The 27,702-nt window shown below is 42.4% G+C and overlaps 1 protein-coding gene across 3 annotated transcripts in view; it reads left to right on the top strand.

Annotated features, from left to right (window-relative positions):
- The window catches only part of METTL24 (methyltransferase like 24), a 99,868-nt gene extending 79,077 nt beyond the window's left edge, over nucleotides 1-20,791 (top strand). For all 3 annotated transcript variants that reach the window (XM_038554941.1, XM_038554942.1, XM_038554943.1), the window contains one exon: nucleotides 18,725-20,791. In XM_038554941.1, coding sequence (XP_038410869.1) covers nucleotides 18,725-19,039 — 315 coding nt within the window. In that variant the 3' untranslated portion in view covers nucleotides 19,040-20,791. The remainder of the gene's footprint in view (nucleotides 1-18,724) is intronic.
- The last annotated feature ends 6,911 nt before the right edge of the window (nucleotides 20,792-27,702 follow it).

Below are 27,702 nucleotides of genomic sequence, written 5' to 3'. Positions count from 1 at the left end.
TATAGAGCATCCATTATAGGGAAGGTGTTCATGGCGACAGGTTAACAATGGCCTGGCTGTCAAGCTCCATGAGCAGTGTATCCACGTTAGGAAAACTGCATCCTACCCTTCCTTGGTTTCTATTGAAAAAAAATGCCGTCTGGAAAACTCTTCCAGCTCCAGTCAAACTGTATCGTCTCATGTCTAATGTTCCCAGGCATCAGTGATTTTTAATTTTTTAAAAAAGATTTTATTTATTTATTCACAAGAGACACACAGAGAGAGACAGAGACACAGGCAGAGGGAGAAGCAGGCAGGTCCCATCAGTGATTCTTTTAAAGAAGGAAGATGAATAAGAGGGTAGAGAATCCTGGGAACCTCAATTTAAAAATGATCCAAAGAGTCACCATTGAAATCAGCAAGATGATGAGTTGACAACCCGCAAAGCTTTCACGGTTACCTTCATTCTCCTTGTTCTGGGCCAACGCACAGACTTTAAAAAGTCCATTATATGTATTGATCTCTTTGATTCAATTAGAAGTGTATAGAGTTGGATGATTTTAAAGATAATCATCTGCCAAATCTCTCACATGTCAATTAGTATCAAACAAAGCAGCAAGTGTGTCTTTTCACTTTAATGTTGGGCAGCCCTTCTACTGTGCTCCTTGTGTGACTGAGGAACACAAAAGATTTTAGGGCAGTGGGAGAGGAGAAATCTCAACCCGAGGTCTTCTGCGAGCCTTGTCCACCTCCTCCTCTATAACATCTTCTTCTACCACCACTTCCTTGTCGAACCAGTGAGGCTCTTGGATACTTTGATCCTGTGTCTCAGTGACTCCTCCACTCTTCCGTTTGGGCCATGTCCTGTCCTTTCTTTTGAATTTGCAATCTTCCCTCCTTGTGCAATTCAGAGATTGCCAGGTGTGAATCATAGATGTTGTGAGACCTGAAAAAAATAACAGACTTCTCACTAAATTCATAATAGCATGAAAATACAATGACAATTCATATTTCCTGGGGAAGATCACCTCTTGTTTTGTCTTGTAGCTCTGTGTAGGGTCAACTGAGCGGGCACATCTCTACTACTGTGCAATCAAAAAGTCCTGGGAGCTTGGGCTGTTTGCAGACGTCTCTAGAATACTAAAAATTTTGAATTGATCTTTGCCTGAAAAATAAGAGAGCTGAACACGAGCATTAAGATCAGATGGCCTTTGAACGCCTGGGTGGCTCAGTCAGTTAATTGTTCGACTCTCGATCTCAGCTCAGGTCTTGATCTCAGGGTTGTGTTTTTGAGCCCCCAAGTTGGGCTCCTCGTTGGGTGTGGAGCCTACTTAAAAAAAAGAGTAGATGGCCTTTTAAAGTAAAGAAAACAACAACAAAACCCCCCACTAGTAACAGATTTCAGAATTATATATACTGTTTGATCTCAATTATTTGCTATGGTAGATAAAATAATACAAGAACTATAACCAGAATGTTAATAGTCATTTCCTCTTGGGACAGGGATTTTTCGATAATGTTTTTTTCTTCTCCCTATCTTTTTGCACTTCCCCAATTTTTAACAATACCATGTCTTATTTTATAAATAGAAACAAACAAATAGCATCCCAAATTGTTGTCGTCTTCTAGGGAATGGAGAAGCCTGGGTAGGCGGGGATATCATATGCTTGTTTGCTAAGTTAGGTCTCAAACAGTTTTTTTCTTTTTGACAATTTAACATGTTATATGATGTTGGCTCTAGGCCTGGACTCTTCCAATTGGACGTGCACCTGAAATTAGGAATTGAAGGGGATACATAGTCCATTTTTGGTGTAGAGGGGATGAATTAGTGGGAGGAAACCCATCTTTAGCAGGAGCGGAGGCTTGTGGCAGTTATTACAGCCTCCACAGATGCAAATGGTGGTTTTCTTCTAATTGTGTATGCATATTAATTTGTATGGAACTTTACAAAATACGAAGTGGCAAAGAAAATGTCCCAGCCCCAAGTTATGCCTTTTGGTCGTACAGAAGCTATGAAATGAATATACATGACAACGTTATTATTCTAGAAAAATAAGTCGATGGAACAAAGTACTGAGGGTACTAGTTCCTGTGGTAAAATAAGCTGTACCTGCTGAAATGTGTGTGCCTTGTCTGAAGGCAAGCCTACCTGCTGCCTTTCTCCCCCAGAATGGCAGCTGGTGGACCATACACAAGTTAGGAACTCAAGAAAGCCTTCTCCAACTAATGAACACTCCACATTTGCTTTTCTCCTGTCATTTTTCCAAAAGGAGCTATAAATCCAGAAACCGTTGACAATGTCGTATTTTGCACTTGGACCCCTTAACACTTGTGGGTTTATAAGGACATGGTATTAAGAACAGCCTGTTTTGGAGTCAGACCCAGTTAGAATCTACCACTGAGTAGCTGTGTGCCCTGGGCTGGTTAGTTAACTTCTCTGAATCTCAGGTTTCTATGGAAACTTCTTGGATTTGGTTTTGGCTTCACCTCTTACAAACCGTATGACTTACCTAGGCCTCAGTTTCCCTGTCTGTAACATGAGGATAATAAAACACTTCATCTGTTGGTTGCGAGATTAATTGGGGTGTTGCATGGAAAAGGCTTAGCATGCTGCTTGGCTCGGCACATAGCGAGCGCTTAATTAAAGTTGGCTGTATCCATTACAGCGGATACGAGAAAAAAGACACTGTGTTCTGAGGGATGGCCCATCCAAAACAAATGTTAGGGCTTTGCATCCAGTAAGAACCAATGAACGGTTATTTCTAGAAGTCGTAACATTTTCCCTAAGATGAGGTTTTTATTTGTATTTATTTATTTTTTAAGATTTTATTCATTTATTTGAGAGGAGATAGAGCACAAGCAGGGGGAAGGGAGGGGAGAGGGAGGGGGGCAAGCAGACTCCTGGCTGAGCAGGGAGCCCAACAAGGGGTTTGATTACAGGATTCTGAGATTATGACCTGAGCTGAAGGCAGATGCTTAACTGACTTGAGCCACTCAGGCTCCCCTAAGATGAGGTTTTAAAATATAATCCATGCCTCAATATTTAACACATTTCTTTGAGTATTTGATGGATAATATCTGTATGTGATAGCTGGTACTAATCTTTTTGTATGTTAAGTTTTTTTCTCCTCTCATTGTAATTGCTACATAAATTTAACAGGAGGTTCAAAACTGGTACACTGGTATTTTTTATTGAAGGCTTTTTAAAAAAAAAAATAAACCTTTTAATTTTTTTTCTTGTTTCCTGGCTGTTGGTGATACATCTGTTTATAGTTTTCTTTCATTTAATCATGTCTTTTCTCTTGGGTTGGGACTTGTGTATATGTCTTGATTATAAGCAGAAGTGATTTTACCTAATTCTGTATTTCTGATTTTGTATTATTTTTCATAACGAGGGCCCTTAAATTAAATAAGCTTCGAGCTCCACAAAACCTTGATCTGCTCCAATTATAAGTTACATTTGTTTTGCAGGTGAAAGACTTGATATATTCAACTCAAAATCGTCTAAAGTGAATGTTATTATGGGAGCATTATGAGACTGAAGAGATCTTTATTTTCTTGTTCAACTTGAGTCCTGATTGAATTTTGCTTTGCTTCTTCAAGAAAAAGTATCCTGTGCTTTCAATGAAAATGTACAGACATGTAGAATTCATTGGATGGTCAAAATAAGTCAGTATCTGGCTTCTTAAGTATATATTAGAATTTCAAATGTATAGAACAGATAAAGAAGAGATCTAACTGCATTAACATAATGCCTCAAACCTAGGTTTTTCAGGCTAAGGGCCTGGCCAAGTGTGATTCACAGCTCCATCTTGTTAATGCATTATAAATTTGGGGGCTCCGAGAGGAGGGGAGAGTGCAATGCTGTGGTCGTGAGAATTCTGGCAAGAGAACGCGTGCCATGTTTCTGGAGCAAAAGGAGGAGGCAAGAGAGAAATATGCAGGGAATCCAGGGGAAGGGTAGTGATCCCAGAATTAGGAAGTTGCTTACCAATTCAGGACAAACAGTGACCTTCCCCTAGGCGTGGATTGCGTCATGCATTCCCGGTCACTAATTACTTCTTTACAGAAGGCTTCAACTCTGCATAACTTTTAAAATCGACACCACTCTTTATAAGTAAGAATATTGGGATATGTTGAATATTTTTAAAATCAGGTTAGTTACTTGGGAAAAAAATGTATAGTGGCTTAAACTATAAAAATGTTTCTCTCACATAAGAGATGTCTTGGGGCAGATAGTTCAGATCTTGCAGAGAGACTGCATAGTCATCAGAGACCTAGGATCCATCCAGCTCTGGTCTCTTCCACCCCTCAGGGTCCAATAGTGCTGCTGCTGCTTCAGCCATCACAACCTTGTCCCCGGTAAAGTGATGGAGGAAGTGCTAAGTACCACCCTTCTCCACCCCCCCACCTTTTTTTTTTTTAAAAAAGAAACTTCCTGGAAATCCTACATGACACTTTTACTTCTATCTTATTCATTAGATTTTCATCTCATGGTTACACAGTCATAACAGAGAGACTGGGAAGGATGGTCTTTTATCTGGGCAGCAATGGGATCAGCTAAAAATCAGGGTTTTCTTATGGGAGAACAGATACGTGAGCAAGTGATAGCTTTGCGGTGCTACATTTGCCTTTAAACTAAATGACAGTATATATGTTGCTATTTTTCTCTATTAAGAACCAAGCATTTAATAGGATCTGAATTTGTAACCGTGTGTTTAGTGGGGAGCTGGTATCGATCATAAGTAAATTTAGAACACGCCAGATTGTGCTTTTTTCTGGGCACTCCTGGTGCAAAGAGATTCTTGGCAGAGAGGGATATCGGGAGAGGGAAGGGATCACACTTCTTTCTCAAATGTTGTAGCAGTCCTCGGATGGAACCCTTCTCGGTCCTTAAGTCTCTGGGAGGATGAAGTTTAGACTTGTAGTTACCCCGCAGCTGCACTAGTGTGTGATGAAAGTTAGTGCTTGATGAATGTTAGTGTGTGTGGGACAGTGAGAGAGAGAGAGAGAGAGAGAGAGAGAGAGATTCAGAGCAGAGGAGTGGTGTTTGAGATGTGGAATATCTGCCACTAATTAATTAATTTGTGATCTTGGTCAGATCATTTAGCCTCTTTCAGGCTTAGGTTTCGCTGTTGAAAGTGAGGAAATTGGACCAGATGTTCACAATGCTGCTGGCTCCAATCTTCCCTCACCTGGAATCTGGGAGGTAGATTTAATCATCTCCCCATCTCCCCATCCGTCCACCCATCCACCTGCCAAATACTTTTGATAGTACCTGGCAGTGTGGCTGGAAACTGAAGATTAAAAAAAAATAATAATTTATTAGCCTTCATGGAGCTTACAGCCCCTTGTAGGGCACAGGGAAGATAATGCTTTTGCCTCTTGTCAGATGTAAATGCAGCTGAAGAAACTGTTTTCAGCTTCACCTGCCCGTGTGTTAAGTAGAGGTGGCTCATGGCTATCAGGAGTGGAGCACCTCTGTATGTTTCCTGTACCAAATGTTAATTCTTCCTCTGAGTCTTTTCCCAAAACATAGCTGCTGTGGTGCAGAGAAAGCACATTTCTATATTAGCTTGCACAAGATGACCTTAATATGGGGGACGGGGTGGTTAGGGACCTCCCTGAGAATTGGTAAAAATAGTAGCAGCTAGCAGTGCTAGTCCCGATAGAGCCCATGCTCTGTTGGGTGCTGCACATGGTGCCTTATGCTCATTTCTCCTTTAACCTCAGGACAAGCAGGAGTCCTGCTGTTTTTCTCTGAATCACTGAGAGGCTAAACAACCTGCCCCAGACCCATATGATGAAGCAATCGTCCTAGAGACAAAGTCCCAGCGACCACAGTGTTGGAAGAGTGCTCATGAGCACTAACACACATTTTTGCATGTGGTTCCAGGGAACGTGAGCCTCACCACCACCTTGGTGATGTGTTTAGGGAACTCTGACCTAATGGTATCCTATTTAGGAAAAACCACAATATACCTTCCCAGATCAAGGATTACCAGTGTGTGGATACTTTCTGCACCTGTTCACAAGAAGGGAGAGAACCCTGCCTGGGCAGAGGCTGAGAGTCTTGTGCACACATGTCATTAAAAACTCACATAATAGAGGTGCCCTGGTGGGGCGCAGTGGGTTAAGTGTCTGGCCTCAGCCCAAATCATGATCTTGGGGTCTGGGGCTGGAGCCCCCCATTGGGCTCCCTGTTCAAAGGGAAGTCTGTTTCTCCCTTCCCTCTGCCCCTCCCCCTCTTATGCTTGCATTCTCTCTCTCAAATAAATAAATAAAATCTTTAAAAAAAACCCAACCAAACAAAACCCAATAAGTCACGTAGCGTCATCAGCCAAGTCTAGTGGTTCTCAAAGTATGGTCCTTGGATCAGCCACATCCCCAGCAGCTGGGTCCCTGGTAGAAACGCAAATACTCAGCTCTGATCTGAATCTACTGAATCAGAAACTGTTGTGTTCGCACGCCCTCCGGCTGATTCTGATGCGTGTGGTACGCTGAGCAGCACTGTCCTGCAGAACTTGGTGCAATGACGGAAATGTCCTATGGCTGCACCGTCCAGCATGGTAGCTGCTAGCACAGCTGGCTTGGGAACAGGAGAACTGAAATTTTAATTTTGCTAGATTTTAATTAATTAATTAAAATTCAAGTGGCACCTGTCTGGCTCAGCGGGTTAGGCATCTGCCTTCAACTCAGGATGTGATCCCGGGTCCAGCGATGGTGTCCCACATTGGGCTTCCTGAGGGGAGCCTGCTTCCCTGTGTCTCTGCCTCTCTCTGTGTGTCTCTCATGAATAAATAAATTAATTAATTAAATTAAAAAAAATAAAATTTAAATGGCCACACTTGGTGAGTGGCTATTGTGTAGGACGGCACCACTTAGCCCCACAGCGTTCCTGAACATTCCTAGGCCTTTACATCTGTACTATTCACTGCATTAGACACAACAAAACAAACAAACTGAATGCCCCATGTAGAATTACGTATTAATATTATCTGTTTCCTTATTCCAGTGTGGATGTCATTTAACTAGAAAATGTTTGGGATGGGGCCCTTGCAGTTTAATGCCAGTGAAATATTCCGTAAGAGAAAAACAACTTGCATGTATTTCCCAAGTCCGGTCAGAACTTACGGTCGGTAAGTGCCTTCTTAGATAATTTCTTCTGCTTTTAGATTTTGAGGGCAAGAATTTTGGAATATTCTCAAGTCAGCATTCTCAACTCTCAGCAGCTTAAGTTCCTTAGGGAAAATGAGATTGTACTGGAGGGGCCATCGTGGCGTCCTGGATGTTGGTGGAGGCGAGATGTGGTCACTGGCAGAAAGCTTTGGTGTTCTCCACGAAAAGGGAGTCAACATGAATAAAAGGGCAAGGGCAGGATGTTTCATGGCATAATGAGAATAACATTTGGCTAAAGTGTAAGTGTAGGGTTTTCAAGTGTTGAAAATTAAGATGCTAGGGATCCCTGGGGGGCTCAGCGGTTGAGCGTCTGCCTTCGGCCCAGGGCGTGATCCCAGAGTCCTGGGATCGAGTCTCACATTGGGCTCCCTGCGTGGGGCCTGCTTCTCCCTGGGCCTGTGTCTCTGCCTCTCAATGTGTCTCCCATGAATAAATAAATAAAATCTTTAAAAAATGATTAAGATGCTGCCACCGCTTGTGCAGAGTGGGATGGTGGGATGCCCAGCTGCCCCCATTCCTGACATCCACCCTGTGACTCTCTTTTTCAAGTGGTAGGTCATAAGCAGGATGGTCACTGTGCTGGGGGCAGAGGGACAGAAAAAGTGAGTCAAGGTGCAAGGTGTCCCCGGGCCGAGCGGACAGGACCTGGTAGCCCACGGGCTCCTGTACCCACAGCCTGTCAGGAAGCCTGGCCAGAGGGGCCGCCAAACAGGAGTGGGGCCCTGCCCTGAGGAATGGATGGGGCAGGTGGGGAAGGGACTCTAACGTGCAGCTGTGAGTGCGGGTAGTGCCCCTGCGTAAGCACCTGCCCGAGCCGGTGCAGGGCCCAGAGACGGGCCCCGGGGACGCCGGCACAGGGCACAGCCCCGGCCTCTCGCTCTTCCCTCCTTGCTCATTTCTGCCACCGAACCCGCTGATCCCTTCATAATTTTCACCCCCAGCGGTGTTTTTCTTCACTCATATTTCAGTGGTTTTTAAAAATTTTTTAAAAGATTTTATTTATTCATGAGAGACCCAGAGAGAGAGGAAGAGACCCAGGCAGAGGGAGAAGCAGGCTCCCTGCGGGGACCCTGATGTGGGACTCGATCCCGGGACCCTGGGGTCATGTCCTGGGCCGAAGGCAGACGCTCCACCGCTGAGCCACCCAGGCACCCCAAGTTTCAGTCTACTTTAATTTTTTTTTAAATTTTTATTTATTTATGATAGTCACACAGAGAGAGAGAGAGGCAGAGACATAGGCAGAGGGAGAAGCAGGCTCCATGCACCGGGAGCCCGACGTGGGATTCAATCCTGGGTCTCCAGGATCGCGCCCTGGGCCAAAGGCAGGTGCTAAACCTCTGCGCCACCCAGGGATCCCCCCAAGTTTCAGTCTATTAAAAACAAAATTAAGAACCCAAGGACTTTATGTTCCGTTTCTCTAAGTGCTTTTTGTATTGGGGCTTGTCTCTTGTGGCCCAAGTCCCCTCGCCCGCCCTGCCGTGCTCCGGGGTGGACTCGGGCCCACGTCTGAGGGGGAACTGTCGGGCCGGAAACCATTCTATTTGAGTATTTGCTTGGTGATTTATTGGTTTATGCCTCTATTCCTTTAGGAATAGTTGATATGTATATTTTTTAAATAAAAACGTCCCATCTCTTTCTGGAAATACTTGTGAATACTTGTATAAATACGATTAGGCCAGAAAAATAAACCAACCGTAGCCCCGGGTGATGTGGCTTCAAGGCACAGGGTTCTGACCCAAGGCCTGAGACAGATGTGTCCCTTTCAGCTGCCCCCCCGGGGGGAGGGGATAAGTAAATGAAGCCTCTGCCTGGCACCGTCCCAGCCCCACCCCTGCCCTCCTGCCTGGCTCCCTGGGCCCGGGCCCTTGCTGCGGCTTCGGGGCCTGCTAGATCTGCACAGCTTGGCTCTTCGCTGTCACAAGTCCCCCGTAATGTCGGAAAGATGTTAGGGTTCAAAGCCGACGCCCAAGAAAGAATTCTTGGGACGTCTTCGGTGCAGAAGGTGATTAAATTAGAGCATGGGGACAGGGCTGGTGGGCAGAGAGAGCTGCACCCAGGGTGGGAGGGGGGTGGGAGGTGGAGGGGGTGGTGGGGTGGTGGTGAGAAGTGGCCCATGGTATAGTTGCAAGTTGGGAGGGGGTTAGGGAGAGAGTCAGTCTCTAAGGAATTTAGGAAGTGGGGTTTCCAGGACCTGGAGGGGGCTAGCTCTTGGGAAAAGGCCATATATTACCGTCTAATAAAACCATAGTCATGAGGCCCTTCGGATGTACATCGGTGGGCCATGTGCTTGGGGGATGATTGCTAACATGTATCCAGGGGTTTAGAGATAAAGGAAGTTTCCAGAGGAATTTTTATTGTTATAGGAGATTTACAGGGTCCTTGGGGTGGGGCTGAGATTGCCTTTTGCCCTTAGGAAAGCATTAACATCCAGGCAGTTGAGTCCCTAGAGGAATGTCACTCTGCCTGTTTTCTTTTTTTTTTTTTAAGATTTTATTTATTCATGAGAGACAGAGAGAGAGAGAGAGAGAGAGAGAGAGAGGCAGGCTCCCTGTGGGGCCCAGATGGCAGACTCGATCCCAAGGACCCCCGGATCATGCCCTGAGCCAAAGGCGATGCCCAACCACTGAGCCCCCCAGATGCCCCCCTCTGGCTCTTTTAAGGGCTAGTGAATGGGCTGTAGGAGTAAGGACACTTAATGATTTCTCTTCTGCCTTTGTTTCCCACGTCAACCAGGAGCCCTGCTGACTTCTTGACTTCCCAGCAGCTCACCATTTCCTAGATTCGGGAGCTAAGACCAGGTTATAGCCGCGCATCCTGCCCCAAAGGTTCTGGCCCAGCGGCCTCAGGTTGGATTCTTCTGCACAGGCTGGAGATTTGGCAAAAAAGTCTCTGTTTGTAAATGTTTCCCTTATTTCCTTAAAAATTCCTTTGCAGAGTGTTGCTCCCCGCAGAGGTCATTTCTGTGATCTGATTACTACATAAAATTATTTTCTTTTATTATTAGTTCAGAATTGGTCTTACATTAGCTTCGAGTGACCCTTCATATTTCTTGTAATATTCAGGGCAAGCCTTATCTCTCTTTCCCTGGTGGTAGCGGAAATCTTGTAACGTTACATTTTTGCCAGCCAGCGGTGATAATTAAGCCTGATTTAGTGTGTTTAAACTCTGAGGATCTTAAAGAGACTTTTAATCCTCTTGTTCATTTAAGATAGATTAATTTCTTACATTTTTCTCTCTTTTTCTACAAAACTAAGATTCTCTTTTTATTGTGTTCAGCTTTTAATTTTGTAGGTGCAGATATATCTTGCTTTAAGTAGAATTGATATATAAAAGCCCGGGTATACTTTGCTTTAATCATTAAATAATAACTTTTCATAATTAAGCCAAAAAGTAGGAAGAAGTTATATAGATAAAATGATTTAAAAGTTATGATTGAATATTGACCCAAACTACAGTGACTATGGGGGAGCGAGTGTGGCTTGAGCTGTTGGGGTGGTAGGTAGTGATCATTTAATTTTTTAAAACATTCATAAATAACTAGATGAGTGGTTAAATAATCATTTTTTATAACATGAGCCCAGTTGCAAAGCTCAGTTTGTACACTCCTTTTCGGGAATCTATTTTTTACAGAATATGAGCTGTATCTGTAAATGCCATTAAGTGTGTGTTTCTGGCCCCCAAACCAGACAGCTGATACTGAGGCAGGCAGCTGTGTTTGCGGGTCACTGACTGACAGAATAGGAAGTTCCTTGTTTTGTGTTAGTTGATTGCTGGATGGTCAATATTGATACTTTATTGGCATTACTTATAACTTTGGCTCTTAGCCAGGGATTTTGATTAACATAATAATTAATTAGCTTTATAGCTGATGGTAATGGCCAGCTTTAAGCTTTAATACACATTTTTCTGGGTGTAAAAAAAATCTATATCCTTTTAAAGATTAAATATAGAATAATAGGTACAGCATTTTTTATTAAAAATGTTTTTTAAAATTATCTGGAAATAATTTAACATGTACTTAGTTAAAATTGGTTTGTCTTATTTTTTCTTTCTTTATTTAAAAAAAAAATTTTTTAAGATTTATTCATTTATTTATGATAGACATAGAAAGAGAGAGAGACTGGCAGAGATACAGGAGGAGGGAGAAGCAGGCTCTGTGCCGGGAGCCTGACGTGGGACTTGATCCCGGGACTCCAGGATTACGACCTGGGCCGAAGGCAGGTGCTAAACCGCTAAACCCAGGGATCCCCATTTTTTTCTTTCTTTAAATGGCATGCAGGTTTTTGTCTAATCTAGTGAATCACTGATGCATAGAGACATAGGGATGTTTAGGGATGCTCCAGAGTGTCACATGGCTCTGGGGAAAGGAAACAAGTGGTCCTTGAACAGGCTGATGACAGTGGTGCGCCTGTGCAGGGCTGCTAGCCTTAGCACAACTTGGTATGTCCTCAGTTTCCCAAGAGCAAGTACAGGAAGGGTCTAGAAAAATTATTGGGAGCTGTAACCTGGGCCTATCCTTTGCACATGCTACTCCTCTTCTGTGAGTATTGTTATTCTAAGAAAATAGGAGCACATACTTAAATATTTAGCTCCAGGGTTGTTGATCACATCGGTGTGCCATGTCCAATTGGAAAGAACTTAGATGTCCATCAGAAGAGGGATTGGTTAAGTAAATTAAACCAATGTAAAAGTCATTAAAAGACACGTTATAGATGGAGGCTAACCATTTCTCTTGGCAGGAAAGCTCTTTTTCAAGTAAAAATTTGTGAGGGATTCCAAATATATAAAAGAGAGAAAAGGGGACTTGCTCCTATTGAGTGGAGGTAGAGGATCCAGAGCCTGCCCACATCTCCCTCGCTCCTGCAGGGGCCCCAGCCACCTCAGTCATATGCTGATGAAATCCCCAAGGGACACTGAGAACATTTTGATGAAAATGGATTGGCCTGGAAAGATATTCATGGCTTGTTACATTGTTACATTAAAAAGCATATTTGAAAACACATGATTCTAATTTTATAAACAACATGTGTGTTTGAGTTATGCCTATGTATGCTGTGATATATGTGTTGTGTGTGTGTTTATGGCAAAGAAAAATGTTTAGCAAGAAATACACCATGTATTCAAGAGTTAACTCTTCTAAAACCTGGATTATGGGTATTTTAACTCCTTTTCTTTTTCCTTATCTGTGGCTTTATAATTTTTAAATAATGACCGTTGTATTGATTTTTTAATAAGGGAATATTTTTGGTTAAATATATATAATCTTCTAGAAATCACAGCTTTGGAATATATAGTATTTGATGCTCTACAAGTAATCTCTAACTTTTGCATAAATGGTGCTTGGTCTCTGTTCTAGTTACCTACTGCTACATAATGAGTCATCCCCAAAACTCAAGTTCCTTAAAACAATAATTGATAATTACATTGTGGATCACAGTTTCTGGGGGGCAGTGTTTGGGAAGGGCTCTGCTGGGTAGTGTTGGTTCAGGGTTTCTCCTGGGGTTACAGTCAGATGATGGCAGGCACAGCAGGATTGGCCAGGCAGGCATCTCTTTCTTTACGTTGATTTAGGGCCTCTTCATGTGTTCTCTCTGCAAGGGATAGTTTGGATTTTTTCATAGCACAGTAGCCTCAGGACAGTCAGACACCTTGCAGGGGAGCTAAAGTTTGCAAGAGTGATTGTACCACTGAACCAAGTAAGAAGCTTTTATGGACCGGGTTTGGATGTCATCGAGAACCACTTCTAGTGGACTCTTAGTCAATGGCAACAAGCCTATCAAGATTCAAGAAGGGCATCACAAGTCAGGAGACATAATTTGTGGGATCCAGCAGAAAAATGGAAATCAGGGGGTCCCCTGTTGAAAACATATTAAGAATTTTAAGTCAGCGACAACAGAGCATTAAGCCAAGTATGGTGTGGCTGTGTATGTTGCATCCCATAAAGCCATCCCTGGGGGGAACACCGAGTCCATCTTAAGGCCATATTGTAGAAAATCCAGAGATGGGAGTTAATGGTGAGACTGTCTTTGTTTTTTTTTGTTTTGTTTTTTTGTTTTTTTTTTTAAAGATTTTATTTATTTATTCATGAAAGACACCGAGAGAGAGAGAGAGAGAGAGAGGCAGAGACACAGGCAGAGGGAGAAGCAGGCTTCATGCAAGGAGCCTGACGTGGGACTTGATCCCGGGTCTCCAGGATCATGCCCTGGGCTGAAGGCAGGCGCTCAACCCCTGAGCCACCCAGGGATCCCTGTCTTTGAAAAGTAAAAATCTGCCACGGCCTCTATGACTCCTCTTCGATTAATGAGGTGGCTCACATTTGGACTCCCCAGATCTGGAGTTAGCCGATAACCACAAAGGAAGAACTCCTAGCTCACCAACAGCCAGACTGCCGTAACAGTAACAGGGATGTATTTTAAAACCCCTTGTGGAGAAGTACTGGTTGCCTCTGAATGGACTCTAGCAAAAATATCTGTTTTCTATCTGTTATGGACCGAATTGTGTCCCCCACTCCCCAACTTCATAGGCTGAAGCACTTAGCCTCAGTGTGACTGTATTGGTGATAGGGTCCTTAAGGAGGTAATTTAAGTTCGATGGAGTCATGAGAGTGGGGTCCTCATCCAATAAAACTGATGTCCTTAGAAGACGAGGGAGAGATACCAGGAGAGATGAGGCACAGAGGGAAGTCCGCCCGAGGATGCAGTGCAGAAGCAGCTGTCGGCAAGCCAAGGAGAAGCCTCGGGAGAAACCACAGGTGCCGACACTTTGATCTTGGACCTTCCAGCGTCCGGACCTGGGAGAAAACATAAATGTCTGGTTTTTGTTTTTGTTTTTGTTTTTTTTTGGTTTTTTTTTTAATTTTTATTTATTTATGATAGTCACAGAGAGAAAGAGGCAGAGACACAGGCAGAGGGAGAAGCAGGCTCCATGCACTGGGAGCCTGACGTGGGATTCGATCCCGGGTCTCCAGGATCGCGCCCTGGGCCAAAGGCAGGCGCCAAACCGTTGCGCCACCCAGGGATCCCAAATGTCTGTTTTTTAAGCGTGCCCTCAGCCCCCCTCAGTCTGTGACATTTTGTTATAGCAGCCCCGGTACACTAATACGATATCTAAGACTCGCACGTACTTATTTTCCTTGTCCTTTTCAGTATTTTTTTTTTATTAGTCCTCCTTAATCCATTGGCTAGCCTAGGTTCTTTGTCAACTTCCAAGGAAAGCCAGATCTAATAGCAAATGCTATGTTTTAATTAATGTCCCTTCTTCAGTAATATTCTGATGAATACGGGCTTTATTATTTATTTTTCCTGGGGTGTTGCTTGTGTCCAGCAAAGGTTCACATCTGACCTAATGCTATAGTTCATTCATGGATTTGTATATAAATCTGAATATTGCTTTTAATCACTGGGGTCAGTTATTTGCAGACATGACCCTGAACGGCCTGTCACATCCTTTCTGTGTGGGCCACTCTTACTCTCAAGGGCTGGGATCTGCTTCCCCTCCCTTGAGTCTGGCCTGGCCTCGGGCTTTGCTTTGGCCCCATAGAATGCAGAGGAGGTGATGCTGGTGAATCCCAGAGCCATCCCAGCCCCAGCCCTGGAAAGGTGCTGCAGTGTGCAGTGCGCCCGCCTATCCCTCTGGAGAGCCGCCTTGATAGGGAAGAGGCGCAGGTGGGGAGCTGCAGGCCTGGAGATGCTGCGTGCCTGCTGAGTTCCAGGAGGGAAAGGGAAGCGGCTAGGGAACTGGGGGGGGGGCGGGTGCCAGAGACAAAGTGCACCTGCTGGGCCTGGTGGTGAAGGAACTGGGGAATGAAGCCCAGGGTTTTTAAATTTTTTAAATTTTTTTTTAAATTTTTTAAATTTTTAAATTTTTTATTTTTTTTATGATGGTGGTTTTAATTGGCCTTGGGGCTTTGGGGCCTTGGGGCCTTGGGGCCACCTGCTGTGGATATTGCGAAGTCGGAGCTGGCTGGGCTGGCTGAAGTAGGGCCTGTGGACTACATCCACAATTGCCTCCGAGAGGGGCTGGCCCTTGGGTCTGTGGTATGGGGCACTTTCACCAAGCACTGACTGGGGAATTGGCTCCGGAACACATGCTGCTTTGCCAAAGCTCCGAAGTGATGGCTAACCTCAAACACCGTTGTCGTTGGAATGTGCACCTCCAGAGTTCCTATGGTGAAGTCCTAACCCCCTCGTACCTCAGAATATGACCTTCATTGGAAATAGGGTCGTTGCAGATGTAATTAGCTTCAATGAGGTCGTGCTGGCGTAGGCTGGGCCTCTAATCCAACGTGACTGGTGTCCTTACAAAGAGGGGAAATTTGGGCGCGGGCAATGTGTAGGCGAAGAGCTAACACCATGTGAAGATGAAGAAATAGATCAGAGTGAGGCAGAAGCCAAGGAATGATGGAGATGGCCGCCAACCCCCAGGAGCTCGGGACAGGCATGGGACCGATTGTCCCCTGTGGCCCTCAGGGAGAACCAGTGCTGTCTGACACACCGTGTTGTCCAGAACTGGGAGACAGTACATTCCTGTTGCTGAAGCCACACAGTCTGTGGTGCTTTTTTATAGCAGCCCCAGCAAACCAGTGCAAAGGCCGGTGCCCCGTTACCCACTTTTTCTCCTCTCTGCAGTTCTGGGCCCACGCAGGCCTACACGCATGCCCGTGATGGAGCTGCCAAATGGCCTCACACCTTAATCCGGTTAAAATTAAAATTCTCATTTCCTCAAAAAGTTCTGTCACAGGAGATTTACTGGATATTTCAAGCACAAGGGAAAGGAGATAATTTTTGAGAGGAGGACCTCTTTAATGCCTCTGAAATCGTAACACATAGATCGTTTGATCTACCTTCTTTGAGACCCTTCCACCCGAGACTATGTCCTCAGTTATTCCAGAGTTTACAGAGAGTTCAGACCTAGTTGTTTTTCTCCAGAAACCTGACTTAACCTAACTATTCGGATTGACCCTTGATTCTTCCGACGTAATCATTTGCATGATTTTTTGTGCCGTGATTGTTGAAAGCCGATGGTAGAAACTTGGAAGTGGCCTACGAGATGCAGAAATGTTTCGTGCCTCATAATAACAATAATATTGGGTACATTATGCAGTAATAATGGAAATTGCATCTGCAAAATAGTGGTGGTGATGGAACATTCTGAAATACCAAAAAATAAAAAAAAATAAAAACTAAAAAATAAATAAATAAAAAGGAAAAAGCATACAGGGAAGAAAACCGTGTTTTATTCACAGCATTTGGCTGGTTGTGCTTTCTGGAAGTCAGGGAAGAGTTTATGAGCTCCTCGGTACTGTGCTATCCTGGGCTGCATGATTTAGATCGACCTACTCAATTCTGATTGAAGTGGAGAATTTGCAGTCACTGGGATCAAAAGGGGTTAGCAGCATTGTCGTATTTGAAAATACTTTCTGCTCTTTAGATACGAGAGCATTTTGTAAGTGAAAATTGGATTTTCACAGTAAGCATATATTTGCTATGATTTATCCTGATTTGTTTTTTTTTTTCCCCCTGTGGCTCATAACTTCTGATTGATAGCTTATGTTAAAAGTATGTTTGGAAAAAATATGAAACACATATTCCTTTATCTTTACCAATGTAGTTTAAAGGCCAGTTTCAGGCTCATTAACTTTGCCCTGGCCCTTTAATAGTTTGATAGTTTGATGTATTAATCCCATTCAACATATGGGAACTTACAGAAAACCACAGTGAGAAATAAATCTGTAAGGCTTTTAAAACATTTGTAACTATGTGATTTTTGAATTTTGGATATTTTCTGTACTAATGAGAAAATTTTGTGATGTTTTAATTACATATTTTTGTTGAGCAGTTTAATTACCCTAATTCAAGACTATTCTTAAAATTCCAATGATTAAACAAAGTCAAGAAAGTGACGGGGCAGCAGAGATGAAAAAAGTGAGTTAATTCTGTTGTGTCCAATTCACAAGAATTATCTTAGCCTTGTACATGTTCCCGTGGGATCTGCCTTTGCTTGGTTCCTTTCAGAAAGGAGTCTTTTTGTTTTGTTTTTCATATTACTTTTTTCTCTTTGAGTTTGGAAGGCTTTGTTTTTTTTTGTTTTTTGGACAGGCTGGTTTACAGACATCTGGACTATTCTGAGGCCTTCTGGTATTCTTAGGATATAACCATCACTCTTTCCCTGGTGGACCGTGAGGTACTGTCCAAAGCAAGGCAGAAAAAAAGAAAGCATCTCCCTCGGGATGTCAGGATACTGGGAAGGATCATTTTCCTGGAGCAGTTATGTCTAAATCCTATGCATCTTCTCCTCTACCCAACTCTGAAATCACACAAGCAATGTTGGCAGCCCAAAGCCATTTTTACCAAGTCCTTGTCTGCAGATCAGGCTGTTTCCCTGCGCTGATGTATGTAGGAAGTAATGCTTTAAACTATAAAGTGCTCTGTAGATGTACACTGGGATATTGATAACCATACTTCTGCTCCCTGACCCTTATTCACGCTCCGATAGCACCTTATTTTCCAAACCAAAAGCCTTTTAGGGAATCAGAGGGGCCATTTTTCCTCTTGTGGTTTATGCAGAGTCATCATGGTACAGTGGTTAAAACCAGGGCCCACGTAGACAGACTCAGTTTGCGTGTCACCCCTGCCTCTCCAGCTCAGTGACTGGGGATGGCTTACTCTCTGAATCTGACTTCCCAAACTTCAAACAGGGATAGTGACAGAATCACCCTTGCAGAATCATTGAGAGGAATAAACGGATATTGCAAGCGAAGCACTTCGCATCGTGCCAGGCACATCTAAGCAAGGGCCCAGTAAGTAATTAGCTTTTATCGCTTCCTGAAGGCTTTGGGGTTCTGTGATTCTATAGCAAAGCCAGCAAAAATGAGCTGATTCTCATAACTTAATTAATTGCAAAACCTCTCCTATCCTACCCTTCTCCCTATATTTCATCTCACCTGGAATGTGAACTTCCGTTCATTAAATGAACAGAGAATGGTGTTGCCTCCCCCTCCCCAACTTTAAAATGCTGTGCTGGTGCATAGTTTTAAAATAATTCACAGGATAATAATAGTTTTTCTTCTTTTTACAAGTCTCATATTCAGACACCTGAGACCTCTCCCTGGCATCCAGTCCTGAGAAGTTGGAAGGGGGTGAGGTTTTGAGGTGGTCCCAGCAGGCAGTGTGGCTCTCTGTCCCTCCCTGGGGCCACCATTCTGTCCTGACGTGGCTGGGTTCCTGTGACCAGTGTCTAGGTTTCTGGGGAGAGGCTGTGGGCACGCAGCTCTGTGAAACACATGTTCCAGCATCTCTGTCTCAGGCATCTGTACCCCCTGGCCAGAGGGGAGGAGGTTCCATTATGATTTCCGACTGGCATTTCCTTATTTGTGTGTTAACATATGGTGTGGAGTGAGGTTAGAAACTCATGGCATTAGTGGCCATTGAAAAAAACCTCTAACCCTAAAATTTGAAACATGCTGCTTTCGTAGGAGGTAGTTACACAGCGATGTTCCTGATGTCAAGACGGTATTTTTAACAACATTTATTGAATCTGCTAATCTCATTTCATCATTTTGTTACAGATTGATGTTCTCAAAGCAGATCTGGAAAGCGCAGAATGGAAAGTTTTAGAAAATCTCATTCTGGAAGATGTCCTTGAACAAATTGGACAGCTCACCTTTGAGATTCATCTCCACTGGCCCGGGTTTGAGGTCAGTGGCGGTGACAGCAGTGTCGTGCGGTTCTGGTACAGCCTCCTCAAAGAATTAGAACTAAAGGGTTTCAGACTTTTTCATAGTTACAAAGATTTATCTAAACCCCAGCTCTTCCTGAAGAAAGACATTTTCAACGCAAGTAGCTGTTATACTCTGAGTTGGGTAAATACAAGATGGAACTAGGATGCAGGACGTCATCCAGACCTCAAGGAAACAATTGGAGAATAAGGCACGTCCGGCTTTCTAATTATCCCTGCACTTGTTCAGTCTCCCGCTAGCCTGTTACCAGCTCCAGGTGGGGACCGTGTTATTGCCTTTGTAGTGCGAATAGCCTGGCACCTGCCCCGTGGGAGGGGCCTAGTGAGCACTTGTGGAAGGGATGGACGCAGGAGGGCCCCAGGAGCCAACCTCCATCTGCCCGAATCCCAGGCCTTCTGTTTGCCTCCGACACAGCGGGGATGCTCGTCCTCCTTTGTTTAACTTGGAAGATAACCCTCCCACTTACCTGTTTTCCCTAAAATTCAGTATGTATCTAAAATCCGTGAAAAATTTCACCAACATGAAAAAGAAATTACATCCATTTTCCGTTTTTGCTGGGCTGATGAGAGTCTTAAGTTTGTAGCTTACTGTTTAAAATAGGACCTTCCCTTAGACTGTCACTCTCCTTGTCAAGGGTTTCCTTGTTCACCTGCTCAGTTCCATTCTTTACGACCCTGTGGATTTCAGACATTCCTCCTTAGCCTTTGCTGAGGCCACGCTGTGGCTTCGCAAGCGCCCCTGATTCTGGTTTCTGGGGACTTAGACATACCAAATTCTGTCACTGAGTTTAAAAGACTAGACTATCAAGGACGTCAACTCAGATTCTTTTCAGACCTACATCCCCTTCTGTTCCTAGGAAACTAAGCACAGGCAAATGTGGGTGTCTTCACTGGTGCCTCTTCTGACTTCAGACCTGGTTTCTCAACCACCGCCTTGCCTATGCTGTCAAATCTCTCTCTCTCTAATACATTATGTCAAAGATTAAGTGAATTTTCCTCTGCGGCCAGTTGGCATTTGTTCTAAGACCGCGGCCTGAGAGCCAAAGTCTGTCTCGTTCCTGGGATGCTTACACTGTGTTTCAGTAATGCCAATCCTGTCTGCGTTTTTAAAAATTAAACCCTAAATGTAGGTTCTCGGTAGTTCAAATGATCTCCATCATTTTTATTTACGGGATTAGACATTTACCCCCACAAATGATTTTCAAAAATTCTATTTCAAGTAAGTTAATTAAATAGCATAAAAGCAAACCAAATTGTTACCTTATTATACATCAGGTATATTTTCTGGCATTTTTTTTACATCATGGGAGAACAGGAAAACTATATATACATTGTTTGCTCAAGAGATCTGGGGAGAGAGTACACCACTGATTGCAACTGGACTTTATTCCTTCTTCCCTTTTTTTATTTCCTTCCATCCCAGACATTCCGAGTTGGCTTTTTGTTTCTTGCAGTGGTTTGAAAATACCAAAATTCCTCAAGTGAGAAACCAAAATAATATTCGAGTTAGATGATCTTAACTAACTTCAGTTCAAAAGGGAACAAGACTTTCTGAATTCTTAAAAATATGAATGAGCTTTTTATTTTAAAACTCACAGGACGCTAATAAAAGTCATTGAGGTGGGAGGACCAGCTTGAACAAGTGTGATTTAAAGTAGCAGTTAAGTGGCTCTCCATGTGCATAGGTATCTCAAAAGCACAAAGGGTCCACGAAAAACTCTGACGGGGTTTAATGCTTAGTTTGCATGGTGTCGCCTCCAAAACAAAGTTAACTTTAGCCCAGTTCCTGCTTGGATTATATCGGTTTCTCTTCTTTATTTTTTTAATTAAAATTTTATACACCGAAGTATGTACAATAAGCCTTTTTATACATTAAACCTTCTTATATGGTTAAGTATGAAGTGTACTAATTTTATGTGTCCAGTCTGATCAGGTTTTAGATATGTACACGCCCATATTAAGGTCTTTAATTCATGGGATTGAAGATTTATGGAATCACTGAAAGCCCTTTGTGCAGGGCAAGTCACCATTTATTCCAGATTGGTGGTGCACAACATTGACTTCATCAGACACTATATATATGTATATATCTGAAGCAAGAATGGCTGTACTGTTAAGAAAAAAAAAAAAGACAAACTCAAAATAAATCACAAACACACCCACCCACACCCACCTACAAGGCAGCTTGTTCAATAGTTTTTTTTTTTTGTGCTTATTTTATGCTTATTTCTAAGACTGTCCTTTATTCCCTTCATGGATAGTTTGAAATTTATGATGAATATTCTGACTGTTGCTATGGTTCCCCTGCCTCTAAAATTTATTATGCTTATTGTGTAGGCTGGGGTTTCTTAACCTCAGCGCAGATTGCCGTTTTGGGCTGGATGATTCCTTGTGGGGGTAGGGAGAGCTGTTCTGGGCATGCTAGAGTATTCAGCAGCATCCCTGGCCCTCCCCACTGAGATGCCGGGAGCATCTCTCCCTGTCCCCCCTCAGTTGTTAGCACCCAGAGACATCCACAGACAGTGTCGCTTGTGCCCTTGGGGGCAAAGCCATCCACCCTGGAGAACTAGCTGGAGGAGGCCACAAGGAAGGGTCTGGGGTGCTACGGCCCTGCTGTTTGGGAAGATCCTGCCTGTGAAGGTAAAAAAAGAACTACCACGTGCATACTCGGGAGCTGCTGTTGAGAGCGTCCTGCGTGTGCCCAGCCCTGTGCAAGGCTTGTTCCTAGTTCTCCCGGCAGCTCAGTGTGGAAGTGCAATTTTCCCGATTATACACGTGAGGAAACTCTGAGAGGTTAAAGAATTTATTAAGATTATGCCACAAGTAGACGGTAGAGTAGGAACCCGCATCTCAGTGGTTCAGATCCAAAGCTAGGCCCCTACCCTCTGCAGTGACGCCCCAAGAGCCTCTAACAGATGTAAGGTGGCACTCCCAAAAGACGTATTTTTGCTTCTTTATTAGTAAATGCTGGGTGGGGAGGGAGGGACTTGATGTACTAACATCAGACCTGCAAATCTGTTAGAGTTGGGACATTTTTGTGGCCGGCATGTTTAATTTTTAAACCATCTACTTAATTAAAATATGCCTGCCAAGTGGAGGCTTACTGAAAGAATACGGGGACCCAGCAACTTCTCTGTCAATATTTCAGGTTGCCAGAAACGCTCTTGCAAGACCTGGAAGCAGCTCTTGGCCCTGGCTCATCCCACTGTGTGACACTTTCCGCTTGGGTTTTAGAAAGGGCAGTCACTTGGAAATGCAGTGTGTTTCCTTTGTTTCCAAAGTGGTCTTTGGCTTACAGATGCATGAGCTTCATCTTACTAGAGCAATGCTCGTAAATGAATCTGAAAATACAAATTTAATAATGTTCTTCAAATGGATTTTAAAAAACCTTGCGTAGGTGAAAGACATGTGAGTAAGAGATTTAGAAATCACCTTTTAGCCATTTAGATAGTTGAGCGTCTACCTTTGGCTCAGGTTGTGATCCCGGGGTCCTGGGATCGAGTCCTACATCAGGCTCCCCTCAGGGAACCTGCTTCTCCCTCTGCCTCTCTCTGTGTCTCTCATGAATAAATAAAATCTTTCAAAAATCACCTTTATAGCACAAACTGTGTCACAATTTGAAACTAAAGTCAAAGAAAAAAATTTTCCCTTTCCCCTTTTCTTAGAGTGATTATATTTGATGCAGCTATAACAGGTTATCATAAATGTCTGTAACTATTTGGTATGTTAAAATGAAGAAAGCCAGGAAGAAGTAAACACATCTATTAGAATTCACTGCAGGTCCACTAATCTTTATAGGGTAGAACAAAGGCAAACTCATGAGTTTACAGTGTTTAGTCCAAATTAATTATTCATATAAGCCATTTCTACCTTGACTATACAATTTTAGGTATAATAAATACAGCACAAGAGTTGAATTTCCTAAGGATCACATGTTTGGGTTTTGCAAAGCTTGGATTAATATCAGGGAGTCAGCCCCATCATCATATTTTGTCATATTAAAAATGAAGCCCTCATTTTAACAGATGATGATTCTTGACAATGCCACAATACCTCCAGGCTCAATTAATGTGATTGTTCTCTTCTGCTGGAGATAAGTTTATGTTTGCCTTTTAAGCAATAACATAATTCTTTTGTATTAGTCAATTGCTGGTTCTTTGTGAATTCAGAAACACACTTAACCTTATGTAAAAAATGTCTTTTTCTTATTGAAAGAGGTATTTGAACTTTACTTGTCACATGAAATCATAACCCCAAGATTCAATGTATTCTTCAACTGCCTAAATTTAGAAATTATTGAAATTCTTTAAGTAATTGTATTTCTGTCCTTGAGGAAAATAAATCAAGCTTAATGTCACACTTTATGTTTAGCACTATATGGAAACATGCTAGTGGGGCATCCAGGTGGCGCAGTCAGTTTAGCACCTGATTCTTGGTTTCAGCTAGGGTTGTGATCTCAGGGTTGTGGGTTCCAGCCCCACGACAGGCTCCCCACTCAGTCCGGAGTCTGCTTGGGATTCACCCCCTCTCCTTCTGCCCCTCCCTGCTGTGTGTGTGTGGACATGCTCTCTCTCTCTCTCTCTCTAAAATAATCTTTGAAAAAAAATGACTAATGCTTCTTAAAAAGAGCAACATTCCTGTGGGCACAGTTATGAGAAAGTGATGGGGCCCAACTCTAATGGAAGAGGCCAAGAGAATGTTTTTAGCTGGGTTCCATTTTACTAGAGGATGAAACAGTCTTAGTAGCTGAGTGTTTCTTTGGAATTACCTAACTCAGAATAAGCTGGAAGCCACAAGGATTATGCCGTAAATCTTACCCTTTAAAAAATACATAAGCAAGTTGCATTATGGGGAGGAGGCAGGGAGAAAGATTTGATACTGCTGTTAACTAGCTGCGTGGTATTGAGGAAATCATCACTTTTATTGGCCTACTGGCTGATCTTGGGTTGGAATATTTGATTTCTAAGGTTTCTTCTAGCTTGAAGATCTCATTATTCTAAGATTTGTGTGATTAGAGAAGGCTCAGACAGTGATAGGATAATTTCTTGATTTGGGTGCTATACAGGGAAGCCTTAGGATAAATTCAGAAGAATCCAAATGATGTGCTTATTCGAAAGAAAAGACCCTGATAAAAGAGGAATCTGTTATGATGGCTCTCCAATCACGTGAAGTGCCCTTAGGCAAAGTACCTTTTTTGGATAACACACTTATATGGTTCTAAAAAACAGAATGTTTCAGGCTGTACTGAGTTATACATCTGTTTTCAGAAAGTCCTAACAAAGTTACAATATCTGAAGATACTAGATTAAATACGTAGCTTTATGATGATCCTTCTGTACGTACATGTGCAAATATATGTGTGTACATAACACACACATATGTACATATACATTCATATGTATGGCTGAATGCCCAAGAAAGAAAAATCTTCAGGCACACAAAGCTCAGCGAGAGCCTAGAAGGTATAGCAGGAACCTTCTCTGCAGTAGTCCTATGAGTTCAGTGCTCAGGGTGGTAGAGGCCTAAAGCCCAGAGAGAAGGTTGTGTTAAGGGAAAGGATCAGCATGGAGACAGCTGCCCAGGGGGACCTTTGGAGTGCCACAACCTCAATGTGAGAGTCCCAAAACACGTCCCTTCCTCATCCCCACCCCCCAGCCCAAGAAAGCCTATCCTTGCTGTAGCTCTGGGAGGAAAGAAGTTTCCCATGAGAATTTGAAACCTCTGGCCTGTTTAAGGAGTTGAATTTATATTAATCTCATGGGGTAGGAAAACCATAAGCTGAGAAATTAAGATAAACAGAGAGAGTGAAACGTAAGGGTATATGGCAGAAACAAATGTAAAACCACTGTGAAGGGGCCCTTCAGCTCAGGCTACAAAGGATTTCTTTCCAAATAAAAAAAAAAAAAAAAAAAAGAAAGAAAGAAAAAAAGAAACAAGACCTGCTTAAGATGAATTCCTAATAAAAAATTACAACTGCCAAGGAAGTGAGATAGAATTGACAGACACAATAAATACTGGGATTTTCAGCCCAAGAAGTTGATGTAACAAGCCTTAAAGAATAATATAAATTATTTAAAATGATTAAAGGCATAAAAGACTATATAGCAACCTTAAGAAAGTGATATATGAAAAGCAGGTAAATATAAAAAGGTATAAATAGGGCTTCCATAAAGGGAAAGTCATTGGAATAAATTTAATAGATTAAGACAGATTAGACACAGCTGAAGAGACTGCAAAGCAAACTGGAAGATAAACTTGGAGGAAACTACCCAAAATGTAGCACAGAAAAATTTATATTCTAAACATATTTTCAGTAATTTGAACCTTAGAATTCCTTTCCGAAGACGAAGCAGTAAATATTTAAGCCATGGGTGTAAAGAGTGGTGCTAGACCTGTTGTGTGTAACGTGGCAGCCATTAGCCACAGGTTGCTATTGAGCTTTAGAATGTGGCAAATGTAACTGAGGGATGGAATTTTATATTTACTTTTAATTAATTTAAAAACTTCTACCTCATTCAATTATTAGAAAATTCAGATATATTTGCAACAACTTGGGCGACTTGGTGTGAAACAGGTAAAATTATGAATATTTAGTGTCTGAATTGAGACGTGCTGTTATATGTGAAATACAAACCAGAGTTCAAAGACTTGGTATGAGGAAAGTAAAGTATTTATTTAAAAAATAATTGAGGGGCACCTGGGTGGTGGCTCAGTTGGTTAAGTGTCTGAGTCTCAGCTCAGCTCAGATCTCAGGGTCTTGGGATTGAGCACCATGGCAGGCTCTGCCCTCAGCTGGGAGTCATCTTGAGATTCTCCATCTTCCTCTGCCCCTCCCCCCCAGCTTAGGCACTGTCTAAAATAAGTAAATCTTTTAAAAAATTAATTGAATGTTGAAATAATACTTTGCATATACTAAATGAAATATGAAAATTAATATCCTGTTTTTTTCAATGTGGCCATTAGTAAAAAATCATACACATGAAAAAAAATTACCCACATGACTCAACTCACATTTTCTGTTAGTACTATTCTGGAACATGTACTTAAAGAATGTTTGAGATTTGAGATAGTCCCTCAGATCTCAAATGCTGAAGGGTGTGAATAGGATGTAGGGAGCTAAAAAACTCCTAAAGATGGTGATTGCAAATACCGGAAGCTGTGCAGGCAAAGGAGTTGTCTCTGTCACTAAAAATGAAGCCACTCTAAGGACTCTGGCTGCAAGTTATGACTTCTTTTCCCTTAAGTTCCCAATAAAATGGCTGCATTTAGGTTAAGAAAGTGGTTTCTAGTTATTAAAATGATCATGAACACAGAAATATAAAAAATGTATATACATACACAAACCTAAATATGCATGCATGCACACACATGTATTTATTTTTGGTTAGCAAAATTTCTCTTGATTTTTTGTGTACTAAACAGTGCCATTTCTGAAATACTCAAGATAAACTCGGATTTTACTGCATTGGCTCTCCTCCTTAGTGTGACTATCAACTGGGGCCCTTGCTCAAAGTGCTGAGTTTGACCCAGTGACTGAATATACACATATTTTTATATATTCACAATTCATATATATAAACATATATTTATATAAATAGCAACATATTTCTCAATTGCAATCTTTTGTTCATTCATTCATTTTATTTACCTACTGATCAAATGAACATTTGAGAACGTGAATTTTGAGCCTTGTGCTGTGATGATAGAACCTTTGGGTCATCTCTTCTCCTTTGTAGGTCCCCTTAGCATTTGCCTTGTTTCTACTGTATTTCATCAATTACTGTGTGATCCACTAAGATTGAATGCCGCCAATTAAACTGTGACATATGATTGATTTTAAGACAGAACCCTATTTCTGAGATGTCAAAACGTGGAAAACTTGCATCTTTGATGAAGTATAGCATCAGCATTCCCTAGGTCTCACTTTCAGACCCAAATTGAATACCGCTGACAGGTATGTGGACCTGGATGGCACCTCGCACTTGCCTTCCCTGTACCTGAACTCATTATGGCTCCTCCAGCTAACTCCCATTTTCTTTTCTTCTGTATCTCAGTGGGTAACACCATCTCCAGGTGATTCTGGTGTAGATGGTTCTCAGTCCAACACTGTGGTTCAAGGAAAGCCTTCTACAATCATGGCTAGTGTTGCAGTCCTGATGGCTGTCATCCAAGGGTTTATTTGATAGTTCATCATCATTGTTTTCCTCCCAGTAATTTATAAACGTGCTAAGGACATCAACCAGCCTCACAATGCATTGTCAAGAATCACTCTATACTTTTTTCCTTAGAGAAATGCCTGCTTGATGCTATTCCCTGTTTCTTAAAACTGTCTCCTTAGGACAAAATATTCCCAGCTTGTGCTTCAATATTTAAATACTCATTTGATTAAAACTTTCAGTAAAGCCTCACGTTTAATCTAAGCTTTAGGAAGGAAATCTATCTTGGGTGGAATAAAAAGGTAGCAGTTGGGAAAAGGTAACCACTTAATTCCAGTAACAACACAATGTTGAGACTTTTTTAAGCTGGAAAAGAACCCTACTCATTTGTGTACTCTGAAATGGGTGCAGTCATGACTCAGTGCCACCACTGAGTAAACAAATATGGAATGTGTTAATCTGTATGCTCTCAGTGTGCTGTCCTGTATTTTTGTTACTTAACTAGAACCCATTAATAAGTCGTATTAATATACCATCCCCACCTCTAAAGCATCATATCTCCCCACAGAATAAAAACAACCCATTTAAAATCTGCAAATGGTTTGTTGTCTCAACGGTTAAGACTTAAGACTAAGAATGAAAAATTCGGTAA

Source organism: Canis lupus, chromosome 12 (genome assembly GCF_011100685.1).
Source record: "Canis lupus familiaris isolate Mischka breed German Shepherd chromosome 12, alternate assembly UU_Cfam_GSD_1.0, whole genome shotgun sequence".
Lineage (NCBI taxonomy): Eukaryota > Metazoa > Chordata > Mammalia > Carnivora > Canidae > Canis > Canis lupus.
Note: the sequence above shows the minus strand (reverse complement) of the source record. Positions and strands in the feature narration are given on the sequence as shown.